The sequence below is a fragment of the Symphalangus syndactylus genome, chromosome X (genome assembly GCF_028878055.3).
Source record: "Symphalangus syndactylus isolate Jambi chromosome X, NHGRI_mSymSyn1-v2.1_pri, whole genome shotgun sequence".
NCBI lineage: Eukaryota > Metazoa > Chordata > Mammalia > Primates > Hylobatidae > Symphalangus > Symphalangus syndactylus.
In genome coordinates, this window is record NC_072447.2 from 97,585,402 (window position 1) to 97,612,919 (window position 27,518).

The 27,518-nt window shown below is 37.5% G+C and overlaps 1 protein-coding gene across 1 annotated transcript in view; it reads left to right on the top strand.

Annotated features, from left to right (window-relative positions):
* The window catches only part of PCDH11X (protocadherin 11 X-linked), a 793,868-nt gene extending 790,300 nt beyond the window's left edge, over positions 1–3,568 (top strand). Inside the window, exon 8 of the mRNA XM_063634662.1 lies at positions 1,352–3,568. Within this exon, the coding sequence (XP_063490732.1) occupies positions 1,352–2,028 (677 nt within the window). The 3' untranslated portion in view covers positions 2,029–3,568. The remainder of the gene's footprint in view (positions 1–1,351) is intronic.
* The last annotated feature ends 23,950 nt before the right edge of the window (positions 3,569–27,518 follow it).

The window sequence follows — 27,518 nt, forward strand, 5'->3', positions numbered from 1 at the left end:
TCTAAAAAAAAAAAAAAAAAAAATTTGAGCACACAGATACCACACACATTTTGTCACATATATACCTAAATGTGTCTGTGAATAGATACAGTGTTGTTTATTTTCAATCTGTATGTCTTTCATTTATTTTTCTTCCTTTATTTCATTGGCTAGAACTTACAATATTATGTCAAATAGGAGTGGTGTCAACCTTACTGTTTCTGATATTTGGGGAAAAGTATTCAATATTTAACCTTTGAATATCATGTCAGCTGTTATCTTTTTGTAGGATCTGCATGTCAATTTCAAGATATTCCCATTTCTAATTTGCTAAAATTGAATAGTTCTACTAATATAAATTTTGATCTAGTTGGTTGATTATATTGCTCAAGTCTTCTATGTGTTTACTGATTTTCTAATTTTTCCATCAAGTTCTAAGGAGTATTGTAGTCTCCAAGTATGACTCTCAATATGTCTATTTCTCCTTTCATTTCTAGCTTATTTTGCTTGCATTTTGAAGCTCTGTTGTAAGGTGCATACACACAGGATTGATGTCTTCTTAGAGAATTGATCTTTTTATTGGCATATAATGTATTTCTTTATACTGGATAGCATTTCTTGCTCTGAAGTAAACTTTATATAGATATAGTAACTCCATCTCTATTTTACTAAAATTTGTATAATATTTTTATTGATGTTTGATATCTATTGACATTTGAAGACTATACAGAAATTTCATAAAAAGAGTATTACAAACTATTATAGTTTACAGCTAAGTACTTGGATCTCTAGTTTATTATGTTGCTAACCTCTATTTTATGATGATTCCAGAAAATAAAGAATACAGAAGTCAATTATTTTTGAAATAATTATGACTATATTTTATTCTTGAAACTAAGGCATATCTTAGAGTTCAATAAACTACATTTCCAAATTTATGTAATTTATTATTAGCTAACTATTTTTTAGCTATAATTAGTTCATTATATATTCTTATAATTTGTTTTCCAATTAATTTTGCTTTTATGTCCTCTCTCAGTGCTAGTTAGAAGCCATATTTCAGCTGACTTGCATGTATAGATGAATGATCATAGTTTCCTTGAGGGTCACAGATACAATAAAAAATACCTACATTTGGGATACTAGGCCAAAGGATCCCAATTATGGTAATGAGACCTCATTTACCCACTCCAAGTCATTTATACTTCCCTAAGAATTATTGACAAATTAAAAATACCAACTCTGTAAATAATGGAAGTCTTTAATGCATTTGTATATAGGTTGTTACCTTTTTTTGTCACAATGTTTTAAGTAGCTAATAAAAATATGTCTTTGAAATATAAATTTTATTTTTTTTTCCTCACCCCAACAGCTGCAGAAATAACTGTTCAACCAACTGTGGAAGAGGCCTCTGACAACTGCACTCCAGAATGTCTCATCTATGGCCATTCTGATGCCTGCTGGATGCCGGCATCTCTGAATCATTCCAGCTCTTCGCAAGCACAGGCCTCTGCTCTATGCCACAGCCCACCACTGTCACAGGCCTCTACTCAGCACCACAGCCCACCGGTGACACAGACCATTGCTCTCTGCCACAGCCCTCCAGTGACACAGACCATCGCATTGTGCCACAGCCCTCCACCGATACAGGTCTCTGCTCTCCACCACAGTCCTCCTCTAGTGCAGGCTACTGCACTTCGCCACAGCCCACCATCAGCACAGGCCTCAGCCCTCTGCTACAGCCCTCCTTTAGTACAGGCTGCTGCAACCAGCCACAGCTCTCCTCTGCCACAGGTTACTGCCCTCCATCGCAGTCAGGCCCAATCATCAGTCAGTTTGCAGCAAGGTTGGGTGCAAGGTGCTGATGGACTACGCTCTGTTGATCAGGGAGTGCAAGGTAGTGCAACATCTCAGTTTTACACCATGTCTGAAAGACTTCATCCCAGTGATGATTCAATTAAAGTCATTCCTTTGACAACCTTCACTCCACGCCAACAGGCCAGACCCTCCAGAGGTGATTCCTCCATTATGGAAGAACATCCCTTGTAAAGCTAAAATAGTTACTTCAAATTTTCAGAAAAGATGTATGCAGTCAAAATTTAAGATACAATTCCAATGAGTATTCTGATTATCAGATTTGTAAATAGCTATGTAAATAGAAACAGATACCAGAATAAATCTACAGCTAGACCCTTAGTCAAAAGTTAACCAAAAAATTGCAATTTGTTTAATTCAGAATGTGTATTTAAAAAGAAAAGGAATTTAACAATTTGCATCCCCTTGTACAGTAAGGCTTATCATGACAGAGCGTACTATTTCTGAGGTACAGTATTTTTTGTTGTTTCTATCATCATGTGCAATATTACTGATTTGTTTCCACGCTGATTGTGTGGAACCAGTATGTAGCAAATGGAAAGCCTAGAAATATCTTATTTTCTAAGTTTACCTTTAGTTTACCTAAACTTTTGTTCAGATAACTTTAAAAGGTTTACATACTCTAGCCTTTTTTTGGGCTTTCTGTTTGATTTTTGTTTGTTGTTTTCAGTTTTTTTTGTTGTTGTTAGTGAGTCTCCCTTCGAAATACACAGTTGGTAATGTAAATACTGCTTGTTGTGTCTCTCTCTCTCTGCTTTCATGTTTTCTACCTTATTCCAATACTATATTGTTGATAAAATTTGTATATACATTTTCAATAAAGAATATGTATAAACTGTACAGATCTAGATCTACAACCAATTTCTCTACTCTTTAGTAGAGTTCGAGACACAGAAGTGCAATAACTGCCCAAATTAAGCAACTATTTGCTAAAAAGGGCCTCTTTTTACTTTAATAGTTTAGCATAAAGTACATCAGAAATAAAACTGTATCTGCCATTTTAAGCCTGTAGTCCATTATTACTTGGGTCTTTACTTCTAGGAATTTGTATGTAACAGCCTAGAAAATTAAAAGGAGGTGGATGCATCCAAAGCACGAGTCACTTACAATATCGACGATAAACTACTATTTTGTAGAGAAACTCAGGAAGATTTAAATGTTGATTTGACAGCTCAATAGGCTGTTACCAAAGGGTGTTCGGTACAAATAACAAATACATATAACTGTAGATAAAACCATATATTAAATCTATAAGACTAAGGGATTTTTGTTATTCTAGCTCAACTTACTTACTGAAGAAAACCACTAATAACAACAAGAATATCAGGAAGGAACTTTTCAAGAAATGTAATTATAAATCTACATCAAACATAGAATTTTAAGGAAAAATGCAGAGGGAGAAATAAGGCACATGACTGCTTCTTGCAGTCAACAAGAAATACCCCAATAACACACACAGAACAAAAACCATCAAAATCTCATATATGAAATAAAATAATATATTCTTCTAAGCAAAGAAACAGTACTATTAATAGAAAACATTAGTTTTCTTCTGTTGTCTGTTATTTCCTTCTTGTATCCTCTTAACTGGCCATTGTCTTCTACGTGCACATTTTATAAATGTACAGAAACATCACCAACTTAATTTTCTTCCATAGCAAAAGTGAGAAAATACCTTGTTTCAGTATAATACTAAACCAAGAGACAATTGATGTTTGTTTAATGGGGGCGGTCAGGGTGGGGGGGGGAGGGAGTCAATATCTCCTATTGATTAACTTAGACATAGATTTTTGTAATGTGCAACTTGATATTGAATATATGATTAAACTGTGTGTAAATTTTGTAACATAAACTGTGATAATTGCATAATTTCATCGGTGAGGATTTCCACTGAATATTGAGAAAGTTTCTTTTCATGTGCCCAGCAGGTTAAGTAGCGTTTTCAGAATATACATGATTCCCATCCATTGTAAAGCTTCTTAAATCATATTTGATTGGGTGTGCAGAATAACTTAACTTTTAAATATCAGAGTTTGATTAATAAAATTAATTTTTTTCTCCTTCGTGTTAATGTTCCAAGAGATTTGGAGCATACTTGTTTTCCAGGTGCATGTGAACCCCAAAAGACCGATGATATTTGAATGTTTATTAAATTATTATCATACAAATGTGTTGATATTGTTGCTATTGTTGTTGATGTTGAAAATTTTAAACTTGGGGTAGATTAAGAAAAGAACCAATAGTGACAAAAATCAGTTCTTCCAGTAGATTTTAGAACATTCTTTGCCTCAAAAAACCTGCAAAGATGATGTGAGATTTTTTTCTTGTATTTTAATTATTTTTACATTTTCCCTCTGCAAACCTTTAGTTTTCTTATGATCTACACACACACACACATACATACACACACACACACACACACACACATTTAAAGGATATAAAAAGAAGAGACTGAAAGATTATTAAATAACTTATCAGGCATCTCAATGGTTACTATCTATGTTAATGAAAATATCAAATAGGACTCAAAGTTGGATATTTGGGATTTTTCTTCTGACAGTATAATTTATTGAGTTACTAGGGAGGTTCTTAAATCCTCATAGCTGGAAACTTGTGACGTTTTGACACCTTTCCTATAGATAGATATAGGAATGAACCAATACGCTTTTGTTACCCTTTCTAACGCTGATTTTATAATCAGACTTAGATTGTGTTTAGAATATTAAATGACTGGGCACCCTCTTCTTGGTTTTTACCAGAGAGGCTTTGAATGGAAGCAGGCTGAGAGTAGCCAAAGAGGCAAGGGGTATTAGCCCAGTTATTCTCCCCTATGCCTTCTCTTTCTAAGCTTCCACTAGGTCTGGCCTTGGAAACCTGTAACTTCTAGGGCTTCAGATCTGATGATATCTTTTTCATCACATTACAAGTTATTTCTTTGACTGAATAGACAGTGGTATAGGTTGACACAGCACACAAGTGGCTATTGTGATGTATGATGTATGTAGTCCTAGAACTGCAAAATGTCTTTCTTACTGAACCAACAGTCAAAAAATGGTTCTGTTTTAAAAAGGATTTTGTTAGATTTGAAATTAAAATTTCAAACTGAATGACTTACATGAAAATAATACGTTCAAAGTAGTTATTCTATTTTGTGTCCATATTCAATTAGATTGTGATTATTAATTTTCTAGCTATGGTATTACTATATCACACTTGTGAGTATGTATTCAAATACTAAGTATCTTATATGCTACGTGCATACACATTCTTTTCTTAAGCTTTACCTGCGTTTTAGCTAATATTGTGTCAGTGTATTAAAAATTAGCTTTTACATATGATATCTACAATGTAATAAATTTAGAGAGTAATTTTGTGTATTCTTATTTACTTAACATTTTACTTTTAATTATGTAAATTTGGTTAGAAAATAATAATAAATGGTTAGTGCTATTGTGTAATGGTAACAGTTACAAAGAGCCTCTGCCTTCCCAAACTAATATTTATCACACATGGTCATTAAATGGGAAAAAAATAGACTAAACAAATCACAAACTGTTCAGTTCTTAAAATGTAATTATGTCACACACAAAAAAAATCCTTTTCAATCCTGAGAAAATTAAGGGGGTTTTACTCACATGGATATTTCAAGATTAGTTTTTTTTGTTTGTTTGTTTCTTTTTCATGGTATTACTGAAGGTGTGTATACTCCCTAATATACATTTATGAAAATCTACTTGTTTAGGCTTTTATTTATACTCTTCTGATTTTACTTTTTATTATAATTATTATTTCTTATCTTTCTTCTTTTATATTTTTTGGAAACCAAATTTATAGTTAGTTTAGGTAAACTTTTTATCATGACCATTAGAAACTATTTTGAATGTTTCCAGCTGGCTCAATTGCCTGGGAAAACATAGGAGCAAGAGAAGCTGAAATATATTTCTACAAGAACCTTTCTGTATTATGTGCCAATTACCACACCAGATCAATTTTATGCAGAGGCCTTAAAATATTCTTTCACAGTACCTTTCTTACACTAACCATCATGTGCTTTTAGTAAATATGATTTTTTAAAGCAGTGCAAGTTAACAGCAGAAACAGTAACAAAAAATCATCTGCTCAGAAAAATGTATGTGCACAAATAAAAAAAATTAATGGCAATTGTTTAGTGATTGTAAGTGATACTTTTTAAAGAGTAAACTGTGTGAAATTTATACTATCCCTGCTTAAAATATTAAGAATTTTATGAAATATGTATTTATGTTTGTATTGTGGGAAAATTCCTCCTCTGTGATATCATACAGCATCTGAAAGTGAACAGTATCCCAAAGCAGTTCTAACCATGCTTTGGAAGTAAGAAGGTTGACTATTGTATGGCCAAGGATGGCAGTATGTAATCCAGAAGCAAACTTGTATTAATTGTTCTATTTCAAGTTCTGTATTGCACGTTTTCTTATTAATATATATTAATAAAGTTATGAGAAATAAACATTCATTTTTATTGTGTGTGTTAATTCAAAACTCGAATGATTCACTTTATTTTAAATAGATTTTCAAATATATATAGAAAATACCCTTTTTCAGTGGTACATTTCAGATTTAGTATATTTTTGTTCACTCTGATAACTCCTTCAATATAATTTCTGACTTGAACATAATTTCAATCAATCACTTTTCAAAATTGCTGAACACTATTGTAGTGTTTCTGAACATTTATTTTTCATCTTTCAAGACAGACAAGATTTAAGTGATATTTATTTATTCCAGATTAGATCTATTGCTTCACTTACTGTAAAAGTTACCTAAGGATTTCTCTGTACAACCCTAGGAGATCCAGGTGAAATAAGTTTCTGGAGATAGTTGATAATATTTGTGGAACAAAATAACTTTACTCCTGGCTTTGTTTTCACTTTGGCTAAATGGAGAGAATTCATTGAAACCTCTCAAACTACAAGGTATCACTAAATATGTAACTGCATTTACAATTTTATTAGCCCCAAATTTTGATTAAGAATTACATACTGCACAGTCCAGTGCTTTTTGTATTATTTTTTCTCACTCATATATTTATTATTGTGATATTAATTTATTCATTTCACCAAGGGTTAGCTGGTGAAGAAAGAAAAAAAGGAAAATTTAAATCAAGCAACATTTTAACCTCTGGCAAAAAGGAGATTGGGGTTTTAGAAGAAGTACAATATACGTGTAGGTTAATTTGTGTTATTCCTCATCTTCACTCCAGCCATTTGGGAAATAAAAACTCACAAGTTAGTTGTTGGGACTTAATTTGTGAAGCTGATTGAGAATCACCAAGTTATATATAGATATTATTATAATAACCTTGGCAAGAACTCTAGAACCTGAGAAAGTGAATATGATGAAAACATACTCTGAATAGGAGAAAAATACCCTACTGAAAAGGAGTATTACAAATTTCTTCTTTTTCAACAAGTGGAAAAATATGTGAGCTAATATTTGGCTTGATTAAAGACATTGAAGTTATTGGTCTTATTGTCAGAACTGGCCAAACTGACTTATAAAATGTTGAACAGCCTCGGGTGGTGGAACCAAGATGGCTGAATACGAACAGCTCCGGTCTCCAGCTCCCAGCCTGAGAGACACAGAAGATGGGTGATTTCTGCATTTCTGTTTGAGGTACCGGTTTCATCTCACTAGGGAGTGCCAAACAGTGGGTGCAGGACAGTCGGTGAAGTGCACTGTGCACGAGCCAAAGCAGGGCGAGGCATTGCCTCACTCGGGAAGCGCAAGGGGTCAGGGAATTCCCTTTCCTAGTCAAAGAAAGGGGTAACAGACGGCACCTGGAATATCGGTCAGTCCCACCCCAATACTGCACTTTTCCAACGGGCCTGGAAAACGGCACACTAGGAGATTGTGTCCCGCACCTGGCTCGGAGGGCCCTATGCCCACGGAGTCTCACTGATTGCTAGCACAGCAGTCTGAGATCACGCTGCAAGGCGGCAGCGAGGCTGGGGGAGGGGCGCCCTCCATTGCCCAGGCTTGCTTAGGTAAACAAAGCAGCCAGGAAGCTCGAACTGGGTGGAGCCCACCACAGCTCAAGGAGGCCTGCCTGCCACTGTAGGCTCTACCTCTGGGGTCAGGGCACAGACAAACAAAAACTCAGCAGGAACCTCCACGGACTTAAATGTCCCTGTCTGACTGACAGCTTTGAAGAGAGTAGTGGTTCTCCCAGCACGCAGCTGGAGATCTGAGAACTCTGAGAACGGAAAGACTGCCTCCTAAAGTGGGTCCCTCACTCCTGAGCAGCCTAACTGGGAGGCACACCCCCAGTAGGGACAGACAGACACCTCACTCAGCCAGGTACTCCTCTGAGACAAAACTTGCAGAGGAACTATCAGACAGCTGAATTTGTGGTCTCACGAAAATCCGCTGATCTGCAGCCACCGCTGCTGACACCCAGCCAAACAGGGTCTGGAGTGGACCTCTAGTAAACTCCAACAGAACTGCATCTGAGGGTACTGTCTGGTAGAAGAAAAACTAACAAACAGAAAGGATATCCACACCAAAAACCCATCTGTACATCACCATCATCAAAGAGCAAAAGTAGATAAAACCACAAAGATGAGGAAAAAACAGAGCAGAAACACTGGAAACTCTAAAAAGCAGAGCACCTCTCCTCCTCCAAAGGAATGCAGTTCCTCACCAGCAACGGAATGAAGCTGGATGGAGGATGACTTTGACGAGTTGAGAGAAGAAGGCTTCAGACGATCAAACTACTCTGAGCTACGGGAGGAAACTCAAAACAATAGAAAAGAAGTTAAAAACTTTGAAAAAAAATTAGAAGAATGGATAACTAGAATAACCAATGGAGAGAAGGGCTTAAAGGAGCTGATGGAGCTGAAAGCCGAGTTTTGAGAACTACGCGAAGATTGCAGAAGCCTCAGTAGCAGATGCGATCAACTGGAAGAAAGGGTATCGCTGATGGAAGATGAAATGAATGAAATGAAGCCAGAAGGTAAGTTTAGAGAAAAAAGAATAAAAAGAAATGAACAAAGTCTCCAAGAAATTTGGGACTATGTGAAAAGACCAAACCTACGTCTGATTGGTGTACCTGAAAATGATGGGGAGAATGGAACCAAGTTGGAAAACACTCTGCAAGATATTATCCAGGAGAACTTCCCCAATCTAGCAAGGCAGGCCAACATTCAGATTCAGGAAATACAGAGAACACCACAAAGACACTCCTCGAGAAGAGCAACTCCAAGACACATAATTGTAAGATTCACCGAAGTTGAAGTGAAGGAAAAAATGTTAAGGGCAGCCAGAGAGAAAGGTCGGGTTACCCACAAAGGGAAGCCCATCAGACTAACAGCTGATCTCTCGGCAGAAACTCTACAAGCCAGAAGAGAGTGGGGGCCAATATTCAACATCCTTAAAGAAAAGAATTTTCAACCCAGAATTTCATATCCAGCCAAACTGAGCTTCATAAGTGAAGGAGAAATAAAATACTTTACAGACAAGCAAACGCTGAGTGATTTTGTCACCACCAGGACTGCCCTACAAGAGCTCCTGAAGGAAGCACTAAACATGGAAAGGAAAAACCGGTACCTACCACTGCAAAAACATGCCAAATTGTAAAGACCATCGAGGCTAGGAAGAAACTGCATCAACTAACGAGCAAAATAACCAACTAACATCATAATGACAGGATCAGATTCACACATAACAATATTAACGTTAAATATAAATGGGCTAAATGCTCCAATTAAAAAACACAGACTGGCAAACTGGATAAGGAGTCAGGACCCATCAGTGTGCTGTATTCAGGAAACCCATCTCACGTGCAGAGACACACATAGACTCAAAATAAAGGGATGGAGGAAGATCTATCAAGCAAATGGAAAACAAAAAAAGGCAGGAGTTGCAATCCTAGTCTCTGATAAAACAGACTTTAAACCAACAAAGATCAAAAGAGACAAAGAAGGCCATTACATAATGGTAAAGGGATCAATTCAACAAGAAGAGCTAACTATCCTAAATATATATGCACCCAACACAGGAGCACCCAGATTCATAAAGCAAGTCCTGAGTGACCTACAAAGGGACTTAAACTCCCACACAATAATGGGAGATTTTAACACCCCACTGTCAACATTAGACAGATCAACGAGACAGAAAGTTAACAAGGATATCCAGGAATTGAACTCAGCTCTGCACAAAGTGGACCTAATAGACATCTACAGAACTCTCCACCCCAAATCAACAGAATATACATTTTTTTCAGCACCACACAACACTTATTCCAAAATTGACCACATAGTTGGAAGTAAAGCTCTCCTCAGCAAATGTAAAAGAACAGAAATTATAACAAACGGTCTCTCAGACCACAGTGCAATCAAACTAGAACTCAGGATTAAGAAACTCACTCAAAACCACTCAACTATATGGAAACTGAACAACCTGCTCCTGAATGACTATTGGGTACATAATGAAATGAAAGCAGAAATAAAGATGTTCTTTGAAACCAACAAGAACAAAGACACAACATACCAGAATCTCTGGGACACGTTCAAAGCAGTGTGTAGAGGGAAATTTATAGCACTAAATGCCCACAAGAGAAAGCAGGAAAGATCCAAAATTGACACCCTAACATCACAATTAAAAGAACTAGAAAAGCAAGAGCAAACACATTCAAAAGCTAGCAGAAGGCTAGAAATAACTAAAATCAGAGCAGAACTGAAGGAAATAGAGACACAAAAAACCCTTCAAAAAATTAATGAATCCAGGAGCTGGTTTTTTGAAAAGATCAACAAAATTGATAGACCGCTAGCAAGACTAATAAAGAAGAAAAGAGAGAAGAATCAAATAGATGCAATAAAAAATGAAAAAGGGGATATCACCACCGATCCCACAGAAATACAATCTACCATCAGAGAATACTACAAACACCTCTATGCAAGTAAACTAGAAAATCTAGAAGAAATGGATAAATTCCTTGACAAATACACCCTCCCAAGACTAAATCAAGAAGAAGTTGAATCTCTGAATAGACCAATAACAGGTTCTGAAATTGTGGCAATAATCAATACTTACCAATCAAAAAGAGTCCAGGACCTCATGGATTCACAGACGAATTCTACCAGAGGTACAAGGAGGAACTGGTACCATTCCTTCTGAAACTATTCCAATCAATAGAAAAAGAGGGAATCCTCCCTAACACATTTTATGAAGCCAGCATCGTCCTGATACCAAAGCCTGGCAGAGACATAACCAAAAAAGAGAATTTCAGACCAATATCCTTGATGAACATTGATGCAAAAATCCTCAATAAAATACTGGCAAACTGAATCCAGCAGCACATCAAAAAGCTTATCCACCATGATCAAGTGGGTTTCATCCCTGGGATGCAAGGCTGGTTCAACATACACAAATCAATAAATGTAATCCAGCATATAAACAGAACCAAAGACAAAAACCACATGATTATCTCAATAGATGCATAAAAGGCCTTTGACAAAATTCAACAACCCTTCATGCTAAAAACTCTCAATAAATTAGGTATTGATGGGACGTATCTCAAAATAATAAGAGCTATCTATGACAAACTCACAGCCAATATCATACTGAATGGGCAAAAACTGGAAGCATTCCCTTTGAAAACTGGCACAAGACAGGGATGCCCTCTCTCACCGCTCCTATTCAACATAGTGCTGGAAGTTCTGGCCAGAGCAATCGGGAAGGAGAAGGAAATAAAGGGTATTCAATTAGGAAAAGAGGAAGTCAAATTGTCCCTGTTTGCTGATGACATGATTGTATATCTAGAAAACCCCTTTGTCTCAGCCCAAAATCTCCTTAAGGTGATTAGCAACTTCAGCAAAGTCTCAGGATACAAAATCAATGTACAAAAATCACAAGCATTCTTGTACACCAATCACAGACAAACAGAGAGCCAAATCATGAGTCAACTCCCATTCACAATTGCTTCAAAGAGAATAAAATACCTAGGAATCCAACTTACAAGGGATGTGAAGGACCTCTTCAAGGAGAACTACAAACCACTGCTCAATGAAATAAAAGAGGATACAAACAAATGGAAGAACATTCCATGCTCATGGGTTGGAAGAATCAATATCGTGAAAATGGCCATACTGCCCAAGGTAATTTATAGATTCAATGCCATCCCCATCAAGCTACCAATGACTTTCTTCACAGAATTGGAAAAAACTACTTTAAAGTTCATATGGAACCAAAAAAGAGCCCGCATCACCAAGTCAATCCTAAGCCAAAAGAACAAAGCTGGAGGCATCACGCTACCTGGCTTCAAACTATACTATAAGGCTACAGTAACCAAAACAGCATGGTACTGGTACCACAACAGAGACATAGATCAATGGAACAGAACAGAGCCCTCAGAAATGATGCCGCATAGCTACAACTATCTGATCTTTGACGAACCTGACAAAAACAAGAAATGGGGAAAGGATTCCCTATTTAATAAATGGTGCTGGGAAAACTGGCTAGCCATATGTAGAAAGCTGAAACTGGATCCCTTCCTTACACCTTATACAAAAACTAATTCAAGATAGATCAAAGACTTAAATGTTAGACCTAAAACCATTAAAATCATACAAGAAAACCTAGGCAATACCATTCAGGACATAGGCGTGGGCAAGGACTTCATGTCTAAAACACCAAAAGCAACGGCAACAAAAGCCAAAATTGACAAATGGGATCTAATTAAACTAAAGAGCTTCTGCACAGCAAAAGAAACTACCATCAGAGTGAACAGGCAACCTACAGAATGGGAGAAAATTTTCACAACCTACTCATCTGACAAAGGGCTAATATCCAGAATCTACAATGACCTCAAACAAATTTACAAGAAAAAAACAACCCCATCAAAAAGTGGGCAAAGGACATGAACAGACACTTCTCAAAAGACGACATTTATGCAGCCAAAAAACACATGAAGAAATGCTCATCATCACTGGCCATCAGAGAAATGCAAATCAAAACCACAGTGAGATACCATCTCACAGCAGTTAGAATGGCCATCATTAAAAAATCAGGAAACAACAGGTGCTGGAGAGGATGTGAAGAAATAGGAACACTTTTACACTGTTGGTGGGAATGTAAACTAGTTCAACCATTGTGGAAGTCAGTGTGGCGATTCCTCAGGGATCTAGAACTAGAAATACCATTTGACCCAGCTATCCCATTACTGGGTATATAACCAAAGGACTATAAATCATGCTGCTATAAAGACACATGCACACGTATGTTTATTGCGGCACTATTCACAATAGCAAAGAGTTGGAACCAACCCAAATGTCCAACAACGATAGACTGGATTAAGAAAATGTGGCACATATACACCATGGAATACTATGCAGCCATAAAAAATGATGAGTTCATGTCCTTTGTAGGGACATGGATGAAACTGGAAAACATCATTCTCAGTAAACTATCGCAAGGACAAAAAACCAAACACCGCATGTTCTCACTCATAGGTGGGAATTGAACAATGAGAACTCATGGACACAGGAAGGGGAACATCACACTCTGGGGACTGTTGTGGGGTTGGGGGTATGGGGGAGGGACAGCATTAGGAGATATACCTAATGCTAAATGACGGGTTAATGGGTGCAGGAAATCAACATGGCACATGGATACATATGTAACAAACCTGCACATTGTGCACATGTACCCTAAAACCTAAAGTATAATAAAAAAAAAAAAGAAAAAAAATGTTGATGGAGTAATGGCAATTGCTTCAAAACAAAAAATAAAAACAAGAACAATACCGATGCAGGCAATTCAGTTCAGAATTTTTTTCTCTATATTGGGTAAGAAATTTAATATCCATTTCGAGTATCTGAGAATCAACAGATGCATGAAAACAACTGAAGTTTAATTTGTGCACTAGCTTAACTCCTTTCTTATCTGTTAAAGTATTCTAAAGTTAATTGGGGTAAAACAGAAGCAAGATATATAGATGAAGAAAATGAAAAAAATGAAAGTTTAATTTGTCAGCAATTTAGTTCTGAACTCTGGTCATATGATGTTTTCTTCATAAGCTTTTTTGAATAGTTTTAGATTTACAGAAAAATTGTGATGATAATGCAGAGTTCTCAAATAACCTCACTCTTGGTTTTCCTTATTTTTAACATGGCATAGTTGTTATAATTATGAGCCAATGTTCATACATTATTATCAACTGAAGTCCATAGTTTATTCAGATTGCCCTAATTTTTACTATTAAGGACGTTAGTCCTTTTCTGGTTCCAGAATCCCATCCAGGATTCCACATTACATTTATTTATTGTATCTTGTTAGGCCCCTCTGGACTGTCACACTTTCTTAGACTTTCCTTGTTGATAATGACCTTTTCAGTTTGGAAGAGTACTGGTCACGTATTTTGTAGAATGTCCAATTGAGATTTTAATGATAATTTTTCTTGTGTTTAGACTGGCGTTATGGGTTTTTGTGTGGAAGATTCCAGAGGTAGTGTATCTTGTCTCATCACATGCTATCAGGAGTAAGTGACAGCACATTTTTAACCTCTATAAGTTAGCATTTGGAATCATTTTGCTTTATGCTCAGGATTTACTCTTCACCAATGAAGCAGAGACCCACCTGTCCTCCCTAAGTTTGAAGTGTAGGACAATTCAGGATATGCTCCTGCCTCAGATTCCCACCTATCATACAGATGACCACCTTCCCATTTTATTTTACTCTCTCAGTCTCTAATAAAACAATTGAGAATAAAATACTAATAGAAACATATTAAGTAAATGTGTTTCCCTTTCCAAATTTGCTAAATAGGAAATGAGTGGTGTAGTATGTTCTACTAGCAATGAAAATTTCGGAAATCATGGTAAACAGTGGAAGATCCAGAGAACCTACTGAGACCAAAGACAAATATAATCTGATAGGTCAATTTTTATTCTTGCTGGGCTGGTCACAAAATCAGATGGATTCTGACATGCTTTACTTTTTTTTAGCATTGTACAAAAATTACTGATTATTATGTGATAGATTGATGCCTTGAAATTCAGGTTTATCTCTTGGAGTATATTTGCTAGATACTGTCCAGGAAGAAATACTGTTGAAGATGTGTCTAATGAGAGAAAACTGTTGGCCTGTTCCTTAACTCTTTTTAAATTTTACACCTAAACCAATTGGCTCTTTGACACCACATATTTGGAAGTTACAAACATTTATTATCAAACACTATATGTGAAGTGGAATAAGGGGCAGGGCATGGTGGCTCCTGACTGTAATCCCAGCATTGTGGGGGGCTAAGGTGAATGGATTGCTTGAACCCAGGAGTTTGAAGCCAGCTTAGGCAACATAGTGAGATCCTGTTTCTACAAAAAATAAAAATAAAAAATAGGCCGGGTGCGGTGGCTCACACTTATAATCCTAGTACTTTGGGGGGCCTAGGCGGGCAGATCACGAGGTCTGGAGATCGAGACCGTTTTGGCTAACACGGTGAAACTCCGTCTCTACTATAAATACAAAAAAATTTAGCCGGGTGTGTTGGCGGGTGCCTGTAGCCCCAGCTACTTGCGGAGGCTGAGGCAGGTGAATAGTGTGAACCCAGGAGGCGGAGCTTGCAGGGAGCCAAGATTGCTCCACTGCACTCCAGCCTGTGTGACAGAGCGAGACTCCGTCTCAAAAATAAATAAATAATAGCCAGGCATGGTGGCATGTGCCTGTAGTCCTAGCTACTCAGGAGGTCAAGGTGGGAGGATTGCTTGAGGCCAAGAGTTTGAGGCTGCAGCGAGTGATGATAGCGCTACTGCATTCCAGGCTGGGTGACACAGAGAGACCCTTTCTCAAAAAAAAAAAATAAATAAAAATAAAAAAAGACAAGTAATGAGAAATAAAACAAAGTGGAAGAAAAAAGTGATTTTTCATAAACTAAAAGAAAAAAGTTGTGACGTTCAGTTTAGAATGCTTCTATAAGAACAGTTCAAACATATAGAGCATGTTACATTTCAATAGCCCAAGATAAGTTTTTTTCCACTGCATTTTCTATTCATAATAATTATTTAAAAAATAAATTACTGAGGCCGGGTGTGGTGGCTCACGCCTGTAATCCCAGCACTTTGAGAGGCCGAGGGGGGCGGATCACCAGGTCAGGAGATCGAGACCATCCTGGCCAACATGGTGAAACCCCGTCTCCACTAAAAATACAAAAATAAGCCGGGCATGGTGTTGTGCGCCTGTAGTCCCAGCTACTCGGGAGACTGAGGCAGGAGAATTGCTTGAACCCGGGAGGCGGAGGTTGCAGTGAGCCGAGATCACGCCACTGCACTCCAGCCTGGCGACCGAACGAGACTCCGTTTCAGAAATAAATAAATAAATAAATAAAAATAAATTACTGAATGACATACGTGAGTGTCTTTTAGAGGCAATGATGATAATAAGTGTCACTGTATATTTTCCTATGAAAGCATTCATATGGTATGACACAATGAAACTAAGAACCTAAGTCATAAGCTGCTTATTTCTCACTACCAGAAATCACCCATCCTCCAACAGATTGTAGTTCATTTCCATGCCTGGAAGGGAGATTTTATTTAAAGTTTCAGTCATTAGTTTCCTGAAAAGTTTTGGTTTACCCAGTTGTATCTAGTAAAGTGTCAAGAAAATTTTTATTACACAGACACCTGCTTCTTGCCTGGGAGTGACACTGAAAGAAGCTGAATTTTAATCCTAAAGGTTAAGAATTCAAAGTACTTGCCTTGCCAGCCACCCAAATGAAGTAAACATCTAAACAGCCTAATATGCTTATTTAAGTGTGCTAATGAACAAATTGAGAAATCTAAGAAACAGACCATTTATTTAGAAAAATTTCATTCTCTCAGGGACAGAAAATGTCAGAGTAGCATTTCTAATAGAGTCAACTGCACCAAATAATTAGTTATTAAGTAACTAAGAAAGGGTATTGAGACTCTGTGACAGTTAATTTTATGTATTAACTTGGGTAGGCCACCGTATCAGATATTTGCTCAACCACTTGTCTGAATTGTTGTCAAGATACTTTTTGGATGAGATTAACTGTAAAATCAGTAGACTTTGAGTAAAGCAGATTACCCTTCATAATTTAGGTAGGACTCATCCAATCAGTGGAAGGCCTTAAAAAGGAAAAGACAAACTTCTATCAAGGAAGAGAGAAATCTGCAAGCAGACTGCCTTCAGACTTGAACATTAACACTTCTCTGGGGTTCCAGCCTGCCAGCCTACTCTTCAGACTTTGGGCTGGCCAGCCTCCTAAATCATATGAGAAAATTTCATAAAAGAAACTTCTTTCTTTTTTTTTGTTTTATTTTATTATTATACTTTAGGTTTTAGGGTACATGTGCACAATGTGCAGGTTTGTTACATATGTATCCAGGTGCCATGTTGGTTTGCTGCACCCATTAACTCATCATTTAGCATTAGGTATATCTCCTAATGCTGTCCGTCCCCACTCCCCCCAAAGAAACTTCTTTCTTCTTTCACCAAGAAGTGAACAGTAGACACCAGGGACTACTAGAGGGTGGAGGAAGAAAGCAAGGTGAGTAACAACAGCTACATATCAGGTGATACCCTTATTACCTGGGTGGCAAAATAATATGCACAGCAAACCCCCATGACACGAAATTTCCCCATATAACAAACCTGCTGATGTACTCCTTAACCTAAGTTACAAACAAAACAAAACAAAACAAACAAACAAACAAAAAACAAAAAAAAGCGCATTGGAAACTTAATCCTTATTGCAACAGTGTTGGGAGGTGAGAACTAATGAGAGCTGTTTAGATCAAGAGAACTCCACTTTCATGAATGCCTTATTGCTGATTATAAAAGGGCAAGTTTATATTTTGCTCTCTCCCATTATCTCTTTGCCCTTCCACCATAGAATGATGCAGTGAAAACACCATCAACAGATACTAACTCCTGTATCTTGGACTTCCTAATCTCTGAAACGTTTGGAAATAAATGTCTTTATATGTTATCCTGTCTGTTATATTCTTATGGTAGCAAAAAACAAAGACACAAGTCAATAATAGTTATTAGATAATCATCATTATAGTGTAACATTGTCTCACAGGGTCTATAATATTTCTATGGTTTAAATGTCTGTTTCTCTAAATGTTATGTTTAAATTTGATTCACAGTTTTGGAGGTGGGGTCTAATGGGAGCTGTTTTTGTCAAGGTGGCTGGTCCCACGTAAATAGACCGCTGCCCTCCTTTAGGAATAATTGAATTCCCACTCTATTAGATTCTGTGAGTTCTGGTTGTTGAAAAGAACCTGCCACCCAACACTGCCTCTCTCTCACCCTGTGATCTGTGCACAATCTGGCCATCCTTCAACTTCCACCATAACTGGAAGCAATCTGAGGACATCAACCAATACAGATGCCCAATCTTGAACTTTATAGCCATTAGAATTGTAAGCCAAATAAATCTATTTTCTTGATATTATTTAAATTTTGAATGTTTTAAGATTGGTTTTGTGACTTAACATATGGTCTGTCCTTGAGAATGATCAATGTGCTAAGGAAAAAAATGTGTTTTGTGCAGCTGTTGAATGAAATGTTATATGTTAGGTAAATTTGGCGTACAGTGCAGATTAAGTTGGACGTTTCTTTGCTGATTTTCTGTCTGGGAGATCTATTCAAGGTTGATAATGAGGTGTTGAAGTTCCCAGATATTATCGTATCAGGATCCATCTCTCTCTTTAGCTCTAATAATATTTGCTTTATACATTCAGGTGCTTCAGTGTTCAGTGTATATATATATATATATATATATATATATATATATATTTAAAATTGTTATATCCTATTACTGAATTGACACTTTTATCATTATATTGTGACTTTCTTGGACTTGTCTTACACATTTTGTCTTGAAATCTATTTTGTCCAAGTATAATTACTCCTGCATCTTTGGTTTATATTGTAATAAAATATTTTTCCATTCTTTTATTTTTAGAGTATGTGTGTCTTAATAAATGAAGTGTGTTTGTTGTAGGTAACAGATCACGAAGTCTTGTTTTTACATCTATTCAGCCAATTTGTTTCAAGAATTCTTTTAACTTTCTTTTTTCATTGAACTGCTGGTCACTTAGGAGCATATTGTTTAAATTTCATGTATTGGCATAGTTTCAAAAACGTCTCTTGTTATAAATTTCTAGTTTTATTCCATTGTTGCCAGAGAAGATGCTTGATATTATTTCAATTATTTGAATATTTTAAGACTTGTTTTGTGACCTAACATATTGTTTATCCTTGAGAGTCATCCATGTGTTGAAGAAAAAGGTGAATTCTGCAGCTGTTATGTAAAATGCCTTGTAAACATCTATTATATCCATTTGTTCTATAGTACAGATTAATTCTGATATTTCTTTATTGATTTTCTGTCTAGAATATCTGTCCAGTGCTGAAAGTGGGGGTGTCAAAATCTCCAGCCATTATTGTACTGGAGCCTATCTCTTTCTTTAGCTCTAATAATATTTTCTGTGTATCAGGGTGTTCCCGTGTTGGGTGACTATATATTTAAAATTGTTATATCCTCTTACCAAATTGACCCCTTTATCATTACATAGTGACCTACTTTGTCTATTCTTATAGTTTTTGTCTTGAAATCTATTTTTTTTCTAATGTAAGTATAGCAACTCCTGCTTTTTTGGGGTTTGCATTGGCATGGAATACAATTTTCCATTTTTTAATTTTCAGATTATGTGTGTCTATATAGGTGAATGTACTCCATTTACACAACAGATAAATGGATCTTGTTTCTTCATCCGTTCAGCCAGTCTATATCTTTTGATTAGAGTGTTTAGTCCATTTACATTCAATGTTATTATTGATAAGTAAAGACTTACTCCTTCCATTTTGTTATTTATTTTCTGGGTGTTTTGTGGTCTATCTTTTCTCCTTTTATTCTTTCCTGTCTTCCTCTAGTGAAGATGATGTCCTCTGGTGATATAATTTAGTTTCTTGCTTTTTATTGTTTGTGTATTGATTGTATGATTTTTTGGTTTGAGGTTACCATGAAACTTGCAAATACTGTCTTATAGCCCATTATTTTAACCTAAAAACAACTTAATATTTGCATACAGAAACAAACAACAAGCAAAACAATAACTAATAAAAACTTGCCTTAACTTTTTCCTTCACCTTTTAAATTTTTATATTTTGTATTTATATTTTATTGTACTATGTCTTGAAAAGTTGTTTTAGGTATTTTTGTTTGGTTCTTTATTTAGTCTTTCTACACAGAATAAGAGTAGTTTACATACCACAGTTAGTTACAGTGTTACAATATTATGTGTTTTTCTATGTAGTTGATACTACCAGTAAGTTTTGTGCCATCAGATGATTATTTATTGCTCATTAATGTTTTTTATTCATTTAGTTGAAGTAATCCTCTGAGTATTTCTTGTAATATGGGTCTTGTATTGATTAAATTCTTCATCTTGTATTTGTCTGGGAAAATTATTATTTCTTTTTCATGTTTGAAGGATATTTCACCAGATATACTATTCTAGGGGATACGTTTTTTCCTCCAGCACTTTAAATATGTCATGCCACTCTTTCCTGGACTGTAAGGTTTCTACTGTAAAGTGTACTTCTAGATGTATTGGAGCTCCATTGTATGTTATTTGTTGCTTTTCTCTGGCTGCTTTAAGACCCTTTCTTTCCTTGACCTTTGGGAGTTAGAGTATTAAAGGCTTTGAGATAGTCTTCTTTGGGTTAAATCTGCTTGGGGTTGTATAACCTTCTTGTACTTGGATATTGATATATTTCTCTACATTTGAGATATTGTATTTTATTATCACTTTGAATAAATTTTCTATCCCTATCCTTTTTCTACCTCCTCTTTAAGTCCAGTAACTCTTATATTTACCCTTTTGAGACTATTTTCTAGATCCTGTTGGTGTGCTTCGTTGTTTCTTCATTTTTGCTTTTTCTCCTCTGAATGTGCATTTTCAAATAGCTTGTCTTCAAGGTCACTAATCTTTTCTTCTTCTTCATCAATTCTGCTATTAAAGACTCTGATGCACTCTTCATTATGTCAATTGCATTATTTAACTTCTCCAGAATTTATGCCTGATTCTTTGCAATTATTTTAGTTACCTTTTTAAATTTATCTTATAGAATTCTGCATTTCTGCCCTCCGTTATGTTGAATTACTTTGAGTACTTTGTGTTCCCTCAAAACAGCTATTTTGAATTCTGTTTCTGAAAGGTCACATATTTCTGTTTTCCACAAATTCATTTCTAGTGCCTCATTTTGCTTATTTTGTGAGATCATCTGGTCCTGAATAATCTGGATGCTTGTGGATGTTTATCTGTGTCTGGCTATTTAAGAGATACGTATTTATTTTCATCTTCACACTCTGTGCTTAGCTGTTCCCGACATTCTTGGGAAAGCTCTCAACATATTCAAAAGGACTTGAGTGTTGTAATCTTAGCTGTATGTGCATTAGGGGGAACCCCAAATCCAGTAAACCTGTGGTTCTTGCAGACTTATTGAAGTACCACCTGAAGGTCTTAGATAAAATTCTTAAGAATTATCAGGATTGAGTGGGGGTGGAGCCAAGATGGCCGAATAGGAACAGCTCCAGTCTACAGCTCCCAGCATGAGCGACACAGAAGACGTGTGATTTCTGCATTTCCATCTGAGGAACCGGGTTCATCTCACTAGGGAGTGCCAGACAGTGGGTGCAGGACAGGGGGTGCAGCACACCATGCACGAGCCAAAGCAGGGCGAGGCATTGCCTCACTCGGGAAGGGCAACGGGTCAGGGAGTTCCCTTTCCTAGTCAAAGAAAGGGGTGACAGACGGCACCTGGAAAATCGGGTCACTCCCACCCTAATACTGCGCTTTTCCGATGGGCTTAAAAAATGGCACACCAGGAGATTATATCCCACACCTGACTCAGAGGGTCCTATGCCCATGGAGTCTCTCTGATTGCTAGCACAGCAGTCTGAGATAAAACTGCAAGGCGGCAGCGAGGCTGGGGGAGGGGCACCTGCCATTGCCCAGGCTTGATTAGGTAAACAAAGCAGCCGGGAAGCTCGAACTGGGTGGAGCCCACCACAGCTCAAGGAGGCCTGCTTGCCTCTGTAGGCTTCACCTCTGGGGGCAGGCCACAGACAAACACAAAGACAGCAGTAACCTCTGCAGACTTAAATGTCCCTGTCTGACAGCTTTGAAGAGAGTAGTGGTTCTCCCAGCACACAGCCAGAGATCTGAGAACGGGCAGACTGCCTCCTCAAGTGGGTCCCTGAACCCTGAGCAGCCTAACTGGGAGGCACCCCCTAGTAGGGGCAGACTGACACCTCACACGGCTGGGTACTCCTCTGATACAAAACTTCCAGAGGAACAATCAGGTGGCAGCATTTGCGGTTCACCAACATCTGCTGTTCTACAGCCACCGCTGGTCTGCAGCCACTGCTGCTGATACCCAGGCAAACAGGGTCTGGAGTGGACCTCTAGCAAACTCCAACAGCCCTACAGCTGAGGGTCCTGACTGTTAGAAGGAAAACTAACAAACAGAAAGGACATCCACACCAAAAACCCATCTGTATGTCACCATCATCAAAGACCAAAGGTAGATAAAACCACAAAGATGGGGAAAAAACAGAGCAGAAAAACTGGAAACTCTAAAAAGCAGAGTGCCTCTCCTCTTCCAAAGGAACGCAGCTCCTCACCAGCAACAGAACAAAGCTGGACAGAGAATGACTTTGACGAGTTGAGAGAAGAAGGCTTCAGACGATCAAACTACTCCGAGCTACAGGAGGAAATTCAAACCAATGGCAAAGAAGTTAAAAACTTTGAAAAAAAATTAGACAAATGGATACCTAGAATAACCAATGCAGAGAAGTCCTTAAAGGAGCTGATGGAGCTGAAAGCCAAGGCTCGAGAACTGCGTGAAGAATGCAGAAGCCTCAGGAGCCGATGCGATCAACTGGAAGAAAGGGTATCAGTGATGGAAGACGAAATGAATGAAATGAAGCGAGAAGGGAAGTTTAGATAAAACAGAATAAAAAGAAATGAACAAAGCCTCCAAGAAATATGGGACTATGTGAAAAGACCAAATCTACGTCTGATTGGTGTACCTGAAAGTAACGGGGAGAATGGAACCAAGCTGGAAAACACTCTGCAGGATATTATCCAGGAGAACTTCCCCAATCTAGCAAGGCAGGCCAACATTCAGATTCAGGAAATACAGAGAACGCCACAAAGATATTCCTCAAGAAGAGCAACTCCAAGACACATAATTATCAGATTCACCAAGGTTGAAATGAAGGAAAAAATGTTAAGGGCAGCCACAGAGAAAGGTCGGGTTACCCACAAAGGGAAGCCCATCAGACTAACAGCAGATCTCTTGGCAGAAACTCTACAAACAAGAAGAGAGTGGGGACCACTATTCAACATTCTTAAAGAAAATAATTTTCAACCCAGAATTTCATATCCAGCAAAACTAAGCTTCATAAGTGAAGGAGAAATAAAATACTTTACAGAGAAGCAAAGGCTGACAGATTTTGTCACCACCAGGCCTGCCCTAAAAGAGCTCCTGAAGGAAGCACTAAACATGGAAAGGAACAACCGGTACCAGCCACTGCAAAATCATGCCAAAATGTAAAGACCATCAAAGGCTAGGAAGAAACTGCATCAACTAACGAGCAAAATAACCAGCTAAAATCATAACGACAGGATCAAATTCACACATAACAATATTAACTTTAAATGTAAATGGGCTAAATGCTCCAATTAAAAGACACAGACTGGCAAATTGGATAAGGAGTCAAGACCCATCAGTGTGCTGTATTCAGGAAAACCATCATACGTGCAGACACACACATAGACTCAAAATAAAGGGATGAAGGAAGATCTACCAAGCAAATGGAAAACAAAAAAAGGCAGGGGTTGCAATCCTAGTCTCTGATAAAACAGACTTTAAACCAGCAAAGATCAAAAGAGACAAAGAAGGCCATTACATAATGGTAAAGAGATCAATTCAACAAGAAGAGCTAACTATCCTAAATATATATGCACCCAATACAGGAGCACCCAGATTCATAAAGCAAGTCCTTAGTGACCTACAAAGAGACTTAGACTCCCACACAATAATAATGGGAGACTTTAACACCCCACTGTCAACATTAGATCAATGAGACAGAAAGTTAACAAGGATACCCAGGAATTGAACTCAGCTCTGCACCAAGCATACCTAATAGACATCTACAGAACTCTCCACTCCAAATCAACAGAATATACATTTTTTTCAGTACCACACCACACCTATTCCAAAATTGACCACATAGTCGGAAATAAAGCACTCCTCAGCAAATGTAAAAGAAAAGAAATTATAAAAAACTGTCTCTCAGACCACAGTGCAATCAAACTAGAACTCAGGATTAAGAAACTCACTCAAAACTGCTCAACTACATGGAAACTGAACAACCTGCTCCTGAATGACTACTGGGTATATAAAGAAATGAAGGCAGAAATAAAGATGTTCTTCGAAACCAATGAGAACAAAGAAACAACATACCAGAATCACTGGGACACATTCAAAGCAGTGTGTAGAAGGAAATTTATAGTACTAAATGCCCACAAGAGAAAGCAGGAAAGATCCAAAATTGACACCCTAACATCACAATTAAAAGAAATAGAGAAGCAAGAGCAAACACATTCAGAAGCTAGCAGAAGGCAAGAAATAACTAAAATCAGAGCAGAACTGAAGGAAATAGAGACACAAAAAACTCTTCAAAAAATTAATGAATCCAGGAGCTGGTTTTTTGAAAAGATCAACAAAATTGATAGACCGCTAGCAAGATTAATAAAGAAGAAAAAACAGAAGAATCAAACAGACACAATAAAAAATGACAAAGGGGATATCACCACCGATCCCACAGAAATACAATCTACCATCAGAGAATACTAGAAACACCTCTATGCAAATAAACTAGAAAATCTAGAAGAAATGGATAAATTCCTTGACACATACACCCTCCCAAGACTGAACCAGGAAGAAGTTGAATCTCTGAATAGACCAATAACAGGCTCTGAAATTGAGGCAATAATCAATAGCTTACCAACCAAAAAAAGTCCAGGACCAGATGGATTCACAGACGAATTCTACCAGAGGTACAAGGAGGAGCTGGTACCCATTCCTTCTGAAACTATTCCAACCCATAGAAAAAGAGGGAATCCTCCCTAACTCATTTTATCAGGCCAGCATCACCCTGATACCAAAGCCTGGCAGAGACATAACCAAAAGAGAGAATTTTAGACCAATATCCTTGATGAACATTGATGCAAAAATCCTCAATAAAATACTGGCAAACTGAATCCAGCAGTGCATCAAAAATCTTATCCACCATGATCAAGTGGGCTTCATCCCTGGAATGCAAGGCTAGTTCAACATACACAAATCAATGAATGTAATCCAGCATATAAACAGAACCAAAGACAAAAACCACATGATTATCTCAACAGATGCAGAAAAGGCCTTTGACAAAATTCAACAACGCTTCATGCTAAAAACTCTCAATAAATTAGGTATTGATGGGACGTATCTCAAAATAATAAGAGCTATCTATGACAAACTCACAGCCAATATCATACTGAATGGGCAAAAACTGGAAGCATTCCCTTTGAAAACTGGCACAAGACAGGGATGCCCTCTCTCACCACTCCTATTCAACATAGTGTTGGAAGTGCTGGCAAGGGCAATTAGGCAGGAGAAAGAAATAAAGGGTATTCAATTAGGAAAAGAGGAAGTCAAATTGTCCCTCTTTGCAGACGACATGATTGTATATCTAGAAAACCCCACTGTCTCAGCCCCAAAGCTCCTTAAGCTGATAAGCAACTTCAGCAAAGTCTCAGGATACAAAATCAATGTGCAAAAATCACAAGCATTCTTATACACCAATAACAGACAGAGCCAAATCATGAGTGAACTCCCATTCACAATTGCTTCAAAGAGAATAAAATACCTAGGAATCCATCTTACAAGGGATGTGAAGGACCTCTTCAAGGAGAACTACAAACCACAGCTCAATGAAATAAAAGAGGACACAAACAAATAGAAGAACATTCCATGCTCACGGGTAGGAAGAATCAATATCGTGAAAATGGCCATACTGCCCAAGGTAATTTATAGATTCAATGCCATCCCCATCAAGCTACCAATGACTTTCTTCACAGAATTGGAAAAAACTACTTTAAAGTTCATATGGAACCAAAAAAGAGCCCGCATTGCCAAGTCAATCCTAAGCCAAAAGAACAAAGCTGGAGGCATCATGCTACCTGACTTCAAACTATACTACAAGGCTACAGTAACCAAAACAGCATGATACTGGTACCACAACAGAGACATAGATCAATGGAACAGAACAGAGCCCTCAGAAATAATGCCTCATATCTACAACTATCTGATCTTTGACAAACCTGACAAAAACAAGCGATAGGGAAAGGATTCCCTATTTAATAAATGGTGCTGGGAAAACTGGCTAGCCATATGTAGAAAGCTGAAACTGGATCCCTTCCTTACACCTTATACCAAAATTAATTCAAGATGGATTAAAGACTTACATGTTAGACCTAAAACCAAAAAAACTCTAGAAGAAAACCTAGGCAATACCATTCAGGACATAGGTGTGGGCAAGGACTTCATGTCTAAAACACCAAAAGTAATGGCAACAAAAGCCAAAATTGACAAATGGGATCTAATTAAACTAAAGAGCTTCTGCATAGCAAAAGAAACTACCATCAGAGTGAACAGGCAACCTACACAATGGGAGAAAATTTTTGCAACCTACTCATCTGACAAAGGGCTAATATCCAGAATCTACAATGAACTCCAACAAATTTACAAGACAAAAACAAACAACCCCATCAAAAAGTGGGCAGAGGACATGAACAGACACTTCTCAAAAGAAGATATTTATGCAGCCAAAAAACACATGAAGAAATGCTCATCATCACTGGCCATCAGAGAAATGCAAATCAAATCCACAATGAGATACCATCTCACACCAGTTAGAATGGCCATCATTTAAAAGTCAGGAAACAACAGGTGCTGGAGAGGATGTGGAGAAATAGGAACACTTTTACACTGTTGGTGGGACTGTAAACTAGTTCAACCATTGTGGAAGTCAGTGTGGAGATTCCTCAGGGATCTAGAACTGGAAATACCATTTGACCCAGTCATCCCATTACTGGGTATATACCCAAAGGACTATAAATCATGCTGCTATAAAGACACATGCACACGTATGTTTATTGCAGCACTATTCACAATAGCAAAGACTTGGAACCAACCCAAATGTCCAACAACAATGGACTGGATTAAGAAAATGTGGCACATATACACCATGGAATACTACGCAGCCATAAAAAATGATGAGTTCATGTCCTTTGTAGGGACGTGGATGAAACTGGAAACCATCATTCTCAGTAAACTATCGCAAGGACAAAAAACCAAACACCGCATGTTCTTACTCATAGGTGGGAATTGAACTATGAGAACTCATGGACACAGGAAGGGGAACATCACACTCCGGGGACTGTTGTGGGGTGGGGGGAGGGGGGAGGGACAGCATTAGGAGATATACCTAATGCTAAATGACGAGTTAATGGGTGCAGCAAAACAACATGGCACATGGA